We start from the raw sequence: 15034 nt of genomic DNA on the forward strand, positions 1-15034 counted from the left end.
CTCATAAATTTCTAAAACACAATGTACAAAAAGAACGGATCTTCATGACTCACTTTGGTGTTTAACAGCACTAAGAGACAATCTGACCTTTTCATTTTATGAACAAGAAACTGAGGCCAGGGAGAGAGAGAGTAGTTGTGTGGATCAGAAGTGGTTGGGGTCAGTGGGTTGAATCTCAATTCCTAAACTTATGATGTTTTTCCCTTCTGTTCCTCCGAGTCCTCTTTGTGAGTTTCTTTGGTGGACCCTGGGCAGGAGGATAAGAAGGAGAAGTGATGCTCAGCTAGTGATTCTCCCTCTCTGTGGTTCATCACCTTTTATAGACTAGGGTCCTATGTATCATCATGGGATGAATGTTTTGCTAATATTAGGAATTCAATGCAGTTGATTTCTCCCTGGGAACTACATTAGTGTTATATGGCTCCTGTAACAATTTATTATAAACTTATAGGCTTAAAACAACACAAATTTATTATCTTTCTGTCCTATACATTATAATGCCAAGAAGAATCTCACTGGGCTAAAATCAAGGTGGAGGCTTTAAGAGATAATCTGCTTCCTCAATTCTGGAGGCTGCCGGAGATCCCTGGCTAAGAAGCTCCCTTCTGACTTCAAATCCAGCGCTGTGGTATCTCTGATGGCTTTTTGACTACACCACAGAGAGACTATCTGCCCTTAAGGATTCACTTGATTAGACTGATACACCTGCATTATCTGGTATAATCTTCCCAGTTCAAGATCCTTAACCTTAATCATGTCTTTAAAGTCATGTTTGCAGGCCAGGTAGCATATTCATAGGTTCTGCAGATTAGTGATTTAGTCATCTTTGGGAGCCATTATTCTGCTTTCCACAGGAATGAATATTATGATATAATAAGAATAGCTACCAACACATGTTGGGTGCTTAGATGAGATACATATAGACTACTGAATGCTTTAATTGCAATATCTTATATAAGGTTCTATCACATTTTACATTTTGGGAAACAGAGGCTTAGAAAATTTTCATAATTTGCCTAAAGTCAAACTATTACTATATGGCAGAGTAAACCTTGAATTTGGCTTTTAAACAATATATTTCACTATTTATATTTGGCCCTAAAGTGATAAAATTATAGTAAAATGTAGTATTGAAATATAATTTAGACAGAGAAGTCCTATCTAATAAATGATTGTATTTAATATAGAAAATAGATTATTATAAACTATCAAAATGGTATAGTATCAATTGAGCATTATCCGACTTTTTAATACTAGTTAGTTTTATATAGATTTAGTGATCAATTTTCAAAGTCAATTTAAATAGGAAAAAAGTTGTGTTACATGATTAAGTGGAAAAACATAGCTACCTCAATAATTCTTAGTGTCCTCAGATTGTAAAAATGAAGGATTTATTTGATAAGTCATATTATAGTGTAATCAGTTAATGGGTTCTTCATCCATTCTTCCTTAACCAGGATATAAGCTCTAGGAGAATAAAGATCTTGTTTATCTCATTCATTTCTGTAAGTCTGTTAGTTACTATTACTTCTAGTAGTAACCCTGTAATAGAAGCACAGTATTTTGTAGTGAATGAAAACTGAGAAATATCTAAGAGAATGAAGTCAGTTATATATATGTATGAATGAGCCTGAATGTGGATACTAGATGGAAGCCAAAAGAAGGTCTTAGAGGTCAATGTTGAATATTTTAATGTGTTTGGCTAAGAACAGACCATATAAGGAGTTAATATTATATGAGTGTGAGGGTAGTGATAACCCTGATAAATTCAATGTGTTTTTATATGAATCCAGTGTGTTATGGAGTTCTGGGGAAAATAATTTTAGATTTATAAAAAGGTTGCAAAGAGAGGACAGAGTTCCCATAGATCCTTCAGCCAGCTCCCTTAATGCTACATAACCCTATTATATTCATTGATCAAAAGTAAGAAATGAACATCGTTTTAATATTATTAGCTCTAGTGTAGAACCTTATTTAGATTTCATCATCTTGGGTACACCTTTTAGACTGAGAGATCTTGTCTGACAGTGCTTTGTAAACAGTAGGCTAGATAGTAGTAGTATAAGAAATGCCAGCTGGATGAGCCCAGGTGAGGTGACTGATGGCGAAAGTTGCATTCTCTGAAGGTGGTTTTAAATAAACTACATGCAGGCACAGTGGTGCACACCTGTAATCTCAGTGACTTGGGAGACTGAGGCAGGAGGATCCTAAGGTTAAAGCCAGCCTTAGCAACTCAGCGAGGCCCTAAGCAACTTAATGAGATGTCTCAAAAATAAAAAATGAAAAGCATTCCAGATGTGGCTCAGTGGTAGAACACCCCTGGGTTCAATCCTTGATACCAAAACAAAAACACAAACAAACTATATGTGAGCTCTCCATATTTTAATTTCTACTAAAAGAAGTTAAAGAATGATTAGTTCCATTCATGAATTTAACTAATTCCATATGGATCTGCTATTTAAAGGATAAAAGCTGCTCTTGCTAGAGAAATTATCATGTGCTTGGCAGTATCCAAGAAGGTGATATAGCATCTGATTCTCTCACTCCATCCAAATATATTTTTAAGGCGAACCCATTTTGCAGATCAGGAGGATGAGGCTTCCCTAGAGTGAACAATTTAGTCTAGTGCCAGAGCTTTAGTTGAGAAAATTGGAATTGGATCCTGAACCTGCCTGACTGGCTCCAGCACCCATGTTTTTCTTCTCTATACTGTTTCCTGAGTCATTTTCCTCTATGGCCTCCCAGAATGGGCATTTTCCAAATTACACTTATTGTGCAAAATTTTATTTCCTTTTTATTCTAAAACTACTTGTTTCATGCTTCTGGGTTCTTCCATGAGTTAGAGTATTCTGTGAATTTGAGAGATGATTTGACTGTGAGAATTCATGACTTTAAAGACCCCATTGCTTTCTATTCTGGTGTTCCTTTTATCACTCTTTATGATTCTATAATGTTTAGTCTATCCTTTATTCTGGCTGCCCTTCCCTCTGCGTATTTTAGTGACCCTTCTTGATAGTTTCCAGCTGTTTTTTTTTTTTTTTGATTCCTGGTGAATGAACTTTTTTAGATATTAATTATATATGTTTGTACCATCTGGATTTATATTATCTAATATTTTCTAACTTTTTGATGATTTAAGATTATGGCAGTTATATCAGCATAGGTAATTATAATTTTCTTAAAAACTTGCAAAATGCTTCCATTACCCTTTTTAATTATATTTTCACAACTGAATAGAAATAAGTAAGGCAGATACTATTTCCCCTCATTTTATGACCTAGACTATTGAAGTTAAGAGTAATTTTATGACTGCAGTGTTTCCTAGACCGAACAGGTACCTTAATGCAGGTCTTTTGAATCATTGTTGTGTGTGGTGGGAGTGGGGATAGAATCCAGGGCCTGATGCATGCTATACAATCACAAGCACTTGGCAACTGGCCACAACCTCTTCCCTCTCCCCCCCCCACTCTTCCTTCTTACTATTGATAGAGACTCAGAAGCCTGAGGTAGAAGAGCAGGATGTTAAGTGTAGAGTTTAGCAATTTAAATTCATGGTTCTTAGCAAGAATCAAGTTAATGTTCTTTCTAAATAAAACCAAACTACAGACATTTTAGTGGAAGAGGGAAAGAAAGCTACATATTGATGAGGTGAATAAGCTTTATTTTGGCTTCTTTTGTGTAACATTTGTACTGAAAAACTTTATTGCAGTTGAGAACTCAGGTGGTTATTTCAGAATGTATGGGAAGCGCACTTTCAAAAAAATGCTTTCATGGATTTATTTTTATGAAAAATAAGAGAAACCACAAATTCTCTTACTGTGATTCCTTATTGTGTGTTATATGAAATCAAGCTACCTTGCCTCTAATCATTGTTTGGCTTCTGAGTACTGCACAGGAAATTCAGCAGCCTTCTGGTTATATTCTGTGGGCCACAAAATTAGGTTGTTTTAAGATGATCAATAATATTGCACAAGTTTTCTCAGTACAACTTTCTGTTTCGACTGACTCTGGTTATTTTCCACCTCTTCAAGTTAATGTCCCTGAGAATTCGAAGATAAGAACTTGCCTTGTAGGGCTTTTCCTGTGTCGTAGAAGTAAAATGATAAGGATTCAATTGTTAGGCTGTCCATGGACCTGCTTAATAAAAGTTAAGAGCTACCCAAGCTTTAAAGATCCTCAGAAAGTCAGACTTGGACCCTGCTTAAGAAGGAATACAACGTTGATTACTTAAACTGTAATAAACAAAACAGAGAGAGACTTGACTTTGATCTGGTAGTGCTCAGTGAGTACAGAAGGCTCATTTCAACCCTGGCATGAACACTTCATATGGTTTAATAAATTATTCAGTTCATTAAGCTTAATTCAGTTTAATAAATTATCTGTGGACAAAAAGGAAAAACCAGGTCATGATTACCAGGAAAGTGGTCCTGCCTCAATAACAAATAAATGTAAGAGGTTTGGAGAGGATACATTTATTTCACAATTTTAGCTCTGCTACATTTTTTTTCTTGTTCACAGAAGGAATAAGATTTAGATGGCTATATGGAAAATAGATAATGGAAACTCTTATTCATAGTTCATTGAGGGCCTTTATTTATATGCATTGCTTGAAAGTTCTCATGTGGTTGTCATGGTTTAAAACTAATTATAACCCTGTACTAAATCCTCTTACCTGGGAATTTGTCCAGTTTAGAACATGTAAATAAATTCCTTTTTTTTTTCCCCCAATGAAAACAAAGAGTGTTGTAGTGACACCAATTAATTAAATGTCATTCAATCTGAACAAAGGAAAATAGTTACACAGACAAAAATTAACACCTCAGAGTCATGCTAATGTGCTAAAATGGTTATAAAGACGAACATTAACACATCTAAGTCATGCTAATGTGTTAACAGATAAGGACATCAGGAAAGGAAAAAAATCACAACACGAGAATAGATATATATTAAAGTTTTACTAAATCATTCTCAATTTTTCTATTTAATTGATATTTTGGAGGTGACATGGCAGGTCTCTATAAAAAATAGGGGAAAAAAACCTTTGCTTTTCAGTGATAAAAAAGATGAAATTTATAAGCCTATACCCAATGAAGTTTGCTACACAACCATTTTGTGAAAATGTGAAGGGTGCATTTTAACCCTGTGCAGTTGATCGCCTTAAGTGAAGCTTGCCTGAAATCCTCTTTATGTGCATGAGTGAGATGTTTTCCTAATTGGGGGCAGCTGTGGTGACAGCATTAATTAGACAGGTCTGTGGAGCACTTACCTTCAAGCTGCTGGCACCTGGGCCGTTGATTTACCCAGCGTTCATTGTCATGGTGCATTGCTTTTACACCTTGAAAGAATAACATTAATCTGTTAAAACACTTTTGTTGCTGTATCCTCACATGGGGGTTATCACATTTCAGTGAATACAAGAGTGAGACACAGCACAGTTGACCCTTGTGGCATTTGGCATATATGACAGATGACAACCACCTAGTTCAAAAGATTTTTTTATTTTTTTTTTGGTATAATTTCAAGTACTCTGTCTTGTTTTATTTCCCCACAAGTCATCAAAATAGCTCAGTAAATGTAGTAATCTTGCATATCTGCTTTCTTTCCCAGTCTGTCTTTTGCACTTAGAATAAATGCAGAAGTAAACTGTTGTGTGGTGGGTGTCAGGATTTGTCAGCAAAATATGGTCACTAGTGATAATCAAAAAGTTAAATCTTGCACACATTTCAACTACAAAACTAGAAAGAATTGTGGAGAATTCAGTTTACTGCCTGGAAATTAAAAGCAAAGGCTCTGGGGTCAGATTCCTGTGTCCACATACTGGTTCTACAATGTGCCTGTAGGGAAGTTCTATTTCTGTTTCTTCATCTGTAAATTGGGTATTATGATAGTAATTCATATGTCCTGGACTTGTTATAAAACTTAAAAGAGATATTGAACATAACACTCTTCAAACACCATCTGTCACATAGTAAGTATTAGCTATTATTATTTAATAGGGGTTTATTATTGAAAGTACTAAGGGGACCTTGTTTTAATTCCATAGGCTTTGAGAACATTATTATTAATAATATTCTTATTTTGCCTTTAACCCCCAACTATGAAATATTGGGAAAAACTGCAGAACTGTATAGAAAAGAATTGATAATTTCAACAAACATAATATTAATTTTCAGCATGAAAAATGTTCTTGCCTAATATATCTGTACTCATTTTCTCTTGTAGAGTTTTACTGTGTTGTAAATCTCCTGCAGGTCTATGTGGAGAGGTGAACTGATTTATGTAGCTCATTATAAGTGTCAAAAAATCACCGTAGTGGCTGTGAAATGATTTTTCCTAGATTTAATTCTAGAGTTCTCCTCCCCTTTTTTCTGCCTGTATCTGAAACACAGCAGAGATACCATGGTATAAAGTCCTAGATCTAAAACCTGACTGTGCAACTTGTTAGACTCCTGGCATTGCATGGGTTCCAGAATAAGCCCCCACTCCCTTACCGGTAAATAGAAATAATGATTATCCACATTATATGGCACATGTACTAGAATTGTTGTCAAAGAAAGGGAATTCAACACAAACAACAAATTTACAAGTGTTAAACGACAATAAGGCATGCTAAGAGTTAAGGGGTTGTAGCTCAGTGGTCGAGCGCCTGCCTCGAATATGTGAGGCCCTGGGTTCAATCTTCAGCACCATTAAAAAAATAAATAAATAACAATAAAGATATTGTGTCCCATACACAACTAAAAAGTTATTTTAAAAAAAAAAAGAGTTAAGGAGGCGAACTGAAACCTTATAGACTGGGGTCTCCTTAGAGCAACCACTTGGACTTGAAGACAAAAGCTATGTAAAATGCGTGTGCTGCTCTTACAGTATGCAAGAGTAGCCGGACCACAGGGTAGGCTACAGTGGGTAGACTCTGAGATCAGGTGAAATAAATGCGAGTGGGGGAAGCAGGACTGGGGTCTTAGCTTGAGACAGGTCCTGGGATCCTATCTAGTATCTTCCATCTAATACTGCCATAGTCCCCTAATACATTTAGAAATTGGAATGTTTGAATATAGTGTCAAACAACTCAGACTGGCACCACCACCAACAATAACCCAAGCTTTTGAGTGGGGACTGCGACCACCTACTACTAACTATTCCTGCCCCCATCTGATTTGGTAGGGATAATGTCCTTAAATCATTCTCCTTTCATATGTGTGCTTTTTAGCCTGTTCGATGTAATATTCCAATGTAGAATATGATTATTCATTTCCTCTGACCTTAGAATAAGCTAATGCTTACTCATGCCCTCAAGTGGAGAATCTAAAAGAATCATACTGTTTGAGCTAACTTGCAGCAGTAAACTGTGAGAAGTGAAACATGGAGGACATCCATGTGTCAAAATTCCACCAAAGAAAATTAATATTTTTAGGAATCTAAGTAAGAAACCAGTCAAAGTAAAAAAACAGTTCTGATGATATTACCATTGTGAATATTAGAAGTCAAATGCTGAAATATTGCCCCAATTTTTCAATTGTTTCTTGTTGTATAAAGACATGTTCTAAGCACATGTTGGGAGAGTTGGTGTGCTCATAATGGACTAATTAATTCAGTATTTTCTGTATACATCTTCACATTGTGTAATGAGCTGTACATGTACCTGCCAAAATGGTATTTGAACTACTTTGAAGCACTTTCTCAGTGTGTTTATTAGTGAGATGGAGTTGGCTGCCGAAGATATATAGAGTCAGATTGAGAATATTTCATGGCAAACAATGGGATTTTAAGTGACTTTCTTTCAAGTGAAGGCACTCACATGTTTATCCCATTCTCGAAATGTCATTTCTGAATACACAGGGACATATCACCATCCCAATTTATCTCTTAGGACACTCTTGTTAACTTGAGTCAGGACAGTCTATCTGAAGCATGATTCATCTGGAGCATGGAGATGTGTGAGCACAGTTTCACCACATGTGGTATTACCCTGTGATAGTGACCTTGGTGATTCTTCATGTAACTCAGCATCACTAAATGCATTAGGAAGAGGTGATTAAAACTGAGGTGTAGCCTGGTGTGGTAGTCTCACCTATAAACCCAGCAACTTCGAAGGCTAAAACAGGAGGGATGCATGTTTGAGGCCAGCCTCAGCAATTTATTGAGACCCTAATTAACTTAGTGAGACCCTGTCTCAAAATAAAAAAATAAAAAGGACTGGGGCTATGGCTCAGTGGTAAAGCATTCCTGGGTTCAATCCTGGGCACCAAAATAAAAACAAACAAAAACAACCCCCCCCCAAAAAAAAAAACACATAGAAACAAAACTTAGGTGTATTCAGAATTACTGCTCTCACTAGATTTTGCTGTCTTTTACATGTCTATATTTACACATTTTAATCTGATAAGGAACATTTTCCCTTTTATAGCTAGATTTGTGAGCACAGCTCAGAGAAGACGACCAGATGGTGAAGCATAAACTTTATCCACTCTGCATGACCATAATCTTCTCTGTGAGATAGTGCATTGAGGGAGAAATATGATCCGTAAAGGAGTTTTGGAGGCTTTTGTTAGTAATTTACTTATTTCTCCAGAAAGGACAACCTACATAGAGGACAGATTAATGATATTTGTGCTGCTTTCATTAATTCATATGATACGTCAGTCACCAGTTTTCACTGTGAGATGTGCATATGTGTGTGGTGACAGGCTTTCTAAAGGTTTTATAGAGGGAGGTCTTCTCTGGGATCACACTGAAAGCTCACTGTTGTTTGATAATATTTTGCAGGTTTCCTGTTTAATTTGTTCAATGTGTTGAGACTCTTCAGATTAACTGTGCAAACATGAGAATAATGATATGAGCTAACTTTGCATTGTTCGATTCTTCAGAGAACAGAAATAACCACTTATCTAGTGTCACATGTTATCAGCTTATCTCTGCAGCATAAACATGCTAGAATTTGTTTCCTGTTTTGAATAGTACAGTTCAATATTTGGTAAAGCAGCATTTGGAACACAAGTGCACAGGAAATGATCAAAACAAGATTGCTTAGCTGAATAATTCCCTTTTTTATAAATTCATTTTGTATTTATCACAAATATTCATTTACCAATTAAATGACTGAAATGAATAAATATGTTGCCTTAGGTTTTTGTGCAGTCAGAATGTAAAATCAATATTTTTGGATTAATATCACAATATTTTTATATTGTGTAACATTTTAAATATGAATGGTAGGAATGCAGTAGTAGACTGTTTAAATGTACCTAGAATACCTACTTGTGTTGAGTTGGAATCAGAACTTTGATTTTTTAATACTCTTTATAACACTGAAAGTCTGTAAAAAGACATGTCAAAAAGAAGTACCTGTAAAATGTGTGGTATTTCTCTGGTGATTCTGAATTTATTTTAAAAGACTCCTTTCTTGCAGTTGACTGTCAATCTCTGTTAATGCATTTCTAAGGGTGTGGACATGTTCGTATTAATATAGATCATGTTTGAAATAAATTTAGCCAGAGTCTGATTAAAATTTGCTCTATCATTAAATTGTTTCAGGGTGTAGAAATAGTGCCTCCCTAGAAACACATTGAAAGGAAAATTATGAACTGTGGTAAACCAAATACAATTAAATCATGCCCAAGATTCTCCAAACAGTTCCTGGTATTTAAAGCATAAACTTAACATTGGGTTCCCCTTACCCAATTTTAAATCAACAGATTGTTTAGTTTTAGAATAAGAATTGAAAGACAAGGAAAAAAATGTTTTCAGTTTTTAATATCCAGGTACTCAGTCCAAAATATCAACACTAAGTTTAGAAACCCTAGCCTTATGAAATTAAACTTGTGTATAAGAAAGTACTTGATGGAATGGTTTCTTTAAAAATTAAATTAATGAGGTTATATCATGCAAAAAAAAGCCCTATCTGAGAAACATGCATATATGTAAACCGTATTCTGTTGACAAAATTTTTTATAATCTCTGACAAAAGAAAATTTACTGTATTGAAATTGTCTCCTTGTAGATAGATGAAAAAAATCATAAAAGCATCCCACCTCAAATATTAGTTTGTATTTTCTGGAAGAAGCTATGAAATATTTAGAGCTATTTCGGTAGTGTGGCAGTTCAAGAAGATAAGGCAGGGTTTACATCATTGCCAGGTCTCCTGGATACGAATTGGGCTCTGCCGGGAGTGAATGAAGAGTTTTGTATGGTACTTCTCTTGCAGGTTCTACTGACAGCAGAACACCTATAGGTCAGGAATTTAGTCATGGGGCTCCACTGGTGGTATGCAGGTTTGTTTCTCCATTTATACTATGCCTCCAAGTTCTTAAAAGAGCTGATCCCTAACAAGCTGGATATGCTCATGACATAGATATTACCCTATGTCACAGAGCACCCAGAAGAAACATTATTATAGACTTCAAAGACACAAGGCCAAAGAGTACCTGGAAACTTTGAATTTAGAACTGTGCGAGAGAAAGTAACTCAGGTTAGTCCTAAGGGGTGTAAATGAACCCCAGCCATCAAGAAACATTTATACATCAGGATCAATTTAAAGAATAGGGATTTATTAGCTCAGACCTTATCTGAAAGTCTCTGTCTCGTTACTTTGAAGATCACCTCTTAAGGAAGGAATGTAATCTTTAGGGGGAAGTTCTTTGTATGTGAACCCTAAAAGTGATATTAACCTGCCAGATGAACAATTGGTTTCCTTCTACCAAAGGACCTGATGAGTTTAGAGTTCCAAATTCATGGCTATGAAGTTGACCACATGGGGATTTCAGTGCACCATCACTCACAGAATTAAATGGCTGCAATGAATTGGCATGGTTGATATTGTTCATTAAGTAGATTTCAGTTGTAAATCATAATCCAAATATTTTCGAGAATTGCCTTTATGATTGTAAACTTAATCAGGATTCTAAAAAGTACTTAATGAAGGTTGGGGTTATAGTTCATGGGTAAAGTGCTTGCCTAGCAAGTATAACATTGGGTTTATTCCCAGAACTGCAAAAAAAAAAAAAAAAGCCAAACAAACAAAAAACACAACAACAATAAAACCAAACCAAACCAACAAACAAACAATAACCAGAAAACCTCCACAAAATAGAACAACAACAAGAACCCAAAAGAAAACCAAGGAAAGCCTAAGCCTTTTGTTTAATAGAAGACCAGATGAGAAAGGCAGGAAAACAACAAGAAACCAAAGCTCCTTTTATACATTTCTCCTTGGGTGTGTTTTAGTATATATGTTTGCATGTATGTCCTATTTTCTAAGTCATCAGAAGTTCAGTTTAAGACATCATTTTACCCCTTAGTTTTTCAGGAGATTCTTCTACATGCAATGGCCACAATTGAGAAGTTGAATTTTAATAAGATTTTTTTTATTTAGATTTCCCTAATAGTCCCAATAATATCATTTATAGCCATTTCCCCTAATGCAGGATCTAATCAATAGTTGCATATTGTATTTATTTGTCTCATCTCTTTCATCTCCTTTATTCTAGGTCAGTCTCACCATCTCTCTTGTCATTCATGTAACTGACAGTTGTAAAGTTTAGACCCATTTTGTGGAATATCCCTCAATTTGAATTTTTTTGATTGTTTCCTCAGTTTGAATCAAGATTCTTAATAGAGAAATAATAAAGAAAGAAAGAAAGAAAGAAAGAAAGAAAGAAAGAAAGAAAGAGAGAGGGGTGGGAAAGGGGAAGGATAAGCAAACTGATACTCTGATTAAATATTTACACGAACCAGAGAAAATAAGTGTAATAGATTTATGTTCAGATATTGATAAGCAAAGATATGGAGTAGTGGATGAGGGAACATGTGCTTATTGAGATTCAAAGATACTTGAAATACTGCCTTTAGAGCATTTTGTTTAGAGGCAAAGAAGTAAACCTTGAGAATTTTGGTTGTGTTTCAAGTTGAATATAAAATCCACTGGAAAAGCTCAAGCTACTTCTTTGAGTCCACACATAAAATGAGTCAATTTGTTTTTCTTAGTATATACAAATCACTTTCGTTGGTGTCATTTAGCTCCAGCATATATAAGCACTATTCTAGAGGGATGAGAATTCAGTCTCTTAAAAAAAATTTTCAAGATAGATTCATGAACCACATCTTAAGACTTTTATGAATTCTGTTCAGAAAGTAAATCTTATTTTTAATTTGTCAAATAAAAAAAAACCACTAGACATAATCATCAGGCATTGAAAGCTAAAAACAGATGAAATAAATTTTCTATAATGTGCCACTGTGACACAGTAAATGCCTGCTTCTCCACCTTGTCTCTTAGCCTCCAAATAAATAAGAAGGGCGACATGTAATTATAGGAATACTGCTAAGAAGTCACAATATTCAAATGTTTTTTGCTGTTACTCCTATGCTCATTCCTGACATTTTGTGGGGGTTTGTCTGGTAAGAGCAGAGTTATAGAAAAACAAATACCCTGAGTAGGCAAGATATTCCATTTCCTGTTCATGCCTAAGGTGGCTTTGATTGCTGTCTTTGGAGCCTTGGTCTTACCCAATGAGTAATTATGCACTGAATCAGTCTCATTTACCTGGGTTTATTTTCTGGGATTTCCTGTTAATTCCTGGACTGGGTCAGAAGTACACTTTGAAGTTGGCTTTTCTAAGATTCAGCAGAAACTGAGAGTTGTTGAGTTCTCAGTTTCTGTGATGTTGATTAGTAAGTGAAATTGTGTATGCTGAGGAAAATCCATTCATCTGTGCCTTTATTTTTTTAATCATTTTATTATGAAAAAATCAGATATACTATACAGAATTATATATCAAACCTCCACATATACTTATTGCTCATATTCCGCAATTATCAACTTTTTGCTAATTTTGTTGCATATTTATGCCTAGTCATTCCCCACAACATAGCATTTTGAAACAAACCTCAGATATCATAACATTGTGTCCAAAATCATTTCCCTAGGTAATATTCTTTTAAGCATTCTTGCAAAAAAAATAAGAATGGCATAGAAATGTTAAATGTAAAGTATTCAACAAGTTAATGTGCAATTTAGGTATTTGCAATTTCTGTTGAGAAGATTTAGAAATGCTAAACCCAGTCAAACCAGCCATTTGGCAGAATCATGGTGGTCACCTGGAATGGCATTTATTGTTTTGAGATGGCTATTGGTAGGTCCAATAAAAGAGCAATATGTCCAAAGGATTTCTTTCTTGAAGAAGGAAATAGATGTTATGATTATAAATTTCCTTTTTCTTTCTTTCTTTCTTTCTTCTTTTTTTTTTTTTTTTTTGTGACTACTTCTGATGGTTGGTGAAATGAGGCCAAGTAGCCAAGAACTTTGTAGTCTGGATAAGTTAGTCACTTATACTGATCTCTAAAATTAAACTTTCCAATTTAAAAAGAGGGTATGGGGGCTGGGGCTGTAGCTCAATGGCAGAATGCTTGCCTAGTACATGTGAGGCACTGGGTTCAATCCTTAGAACTATATAAAAAGTAAACAAAATAATGGCATTCTGTCCATCTAGAACTGCAAAAAATAATAATAGTAATAATAAATAAAAAAACACAGTGGGTATGATGTGTCCTGTATCTATTAACAAAACTCTGGTGAATTATGACTTGGAACATGAAAGTGCTTTGAAAATCATTCCAAGTTACATGTTCTCTTCTAGCACAGGCTTTGTTCTTAGGACCTCATTTCCCACTTACCCATTCCCATACTAGGGATTGAACCCAGGGGCACTTTACCCGTGAGCTACATCCTCAAACCTTTTTACTTTTTTTTGGGGGGGGTTAGTCTCACTAAGTTGGCCCTGAACTTGCAATACTCCTACCTCAGCCTTCGGAGTAGCTGGGATCACAAGTGTGTGCCACTACATCCAGCGATGTTGAGGATTCTAAGTGGTATCAGAGAATGTAAAGCTTGAGAAAGTAACTATCTAGAATTTTTTTAGAATTAAATTTACAAATTTATAATCCCAAAGTTTTTTTTAGAAATAAATTTATGAATTTGTAACTGTTTCTCTCTCTTCCTATCTTTTATTTAGACGTTTTGTTTTTTTCTCCAAGTTGAGATCCATTTTCACTCACCCGTTTTTAAATTTATTTATTTATTTTCTCTTAGTCATATCTTTGGGAATAGTGACGTGATCAGGCTCACTAAAAAAATAATGTCTGTCTTTGAAAGATTACTTGGTGATCATCCTTTTTTCTTTTCTTTTTCAGCCTTGCCTCCCCGATTGAAAGAGATGAAAAGCCAGGAGTCAGTTGCAGGCTCCAAGTTAGTGCTTCGTTGTGAAACCAGTTCAGAATACTCCTCTCTAAAGTTCAAATGGTTCAAGAATGGGAATGAGTTAAACCGAAAAAACAAACCACAAAACATCAAGATACAAAAAAAGCCAGGGTGAGTATAATACAAATATCAGAGTCTGCATCTAGTAATAGGATGATTAAAAAAGAAACTTAGACTCTCATAAATGCATTTAATATCAAAAGCCATGACATACAATACATGAAGATTTTTCTTTATATAGTGACCAGAAATTGTGATACCACATGGAAAAGAGTTTGGAGTTTCTGAGTTTTACAACTTTGAATGAAGAAAGGAAAAGATGAATGGAAAAAGAACTATAGGAAGTGGGGGGTGAATAAAAAGTAAGAAAGACGCTTCTGCTAGGCAGCTGCTGTAATAGTTACAAATCTAAAATCTAATTTCTTTCAAATGAGACAAAGGCTCTTTAGAGTAACAGTGCCTTACACAATAAAATCCCAACTTCATCATAAAGTTCAACGAGTACCTGGATTTAGGGAGAGCATTGGGAGGTAATCTGTTGAATTTGAACTGTTTTCAAGGAAGGAGTTAATACATGAAGTTGTATCTGGTTAGAATTTTTAATCAACAATCCTGTTAAACTACATGAAAATTATAGTGCTTTTCTTGGGCAGCAAGAATCTTGCATTTTCCTGCGTTTTTGAGGACATTCATAATTTGGAAGAGCTCAGTCAGATTCCTGTGAAAACTTGATATTCGGTATCTGCTCCAAAATGATGGTCTTTTAAAAAAATATATTTA

General features: G+C 35.1%; 1 protein-coding gene across 13 annotated transcripts in view; it reads left to right on the forward strand.

Moving 5' to 3' along the window:
* The window catches only part of Nrg1 (neuregulin 1), a 986545-nt gene that overhangs the window by 801869 nt on the left and 169642 nt on the right, over nt 1–15034 (forward strand). For all 13 annotated transcript variants that reach the window (XM_078031172.1, XM_078031173.1, XM_078031168.1 and 10 more), the window contains exon 2: nt 14188–14365. In XM_078031172.1, the coding sequence (XP_077887298.1) occupies nt 14188–14365 (178 nt within the window). The remainder of the gene's footprint in view (nt 1–14187; nt 14366–15034) is intronic.

Source organism: Ictidomys tridecemlineatus, chromosome 14 (assembly GCF_052094955.1).
Source record: "Ictidomys tridecemlineatus isolate mIctTri1 chromosome 14, mIctTri1.hap1, whole genome shotgun sequence".
NCBI classification, from domain to species: domain Eukaryota; kingdom Metazoa; phylum Chordata; class Mammalia; order Rodentia; family Sciuridae; genus Ictidomys; species Ictidomys tridecemlineatus.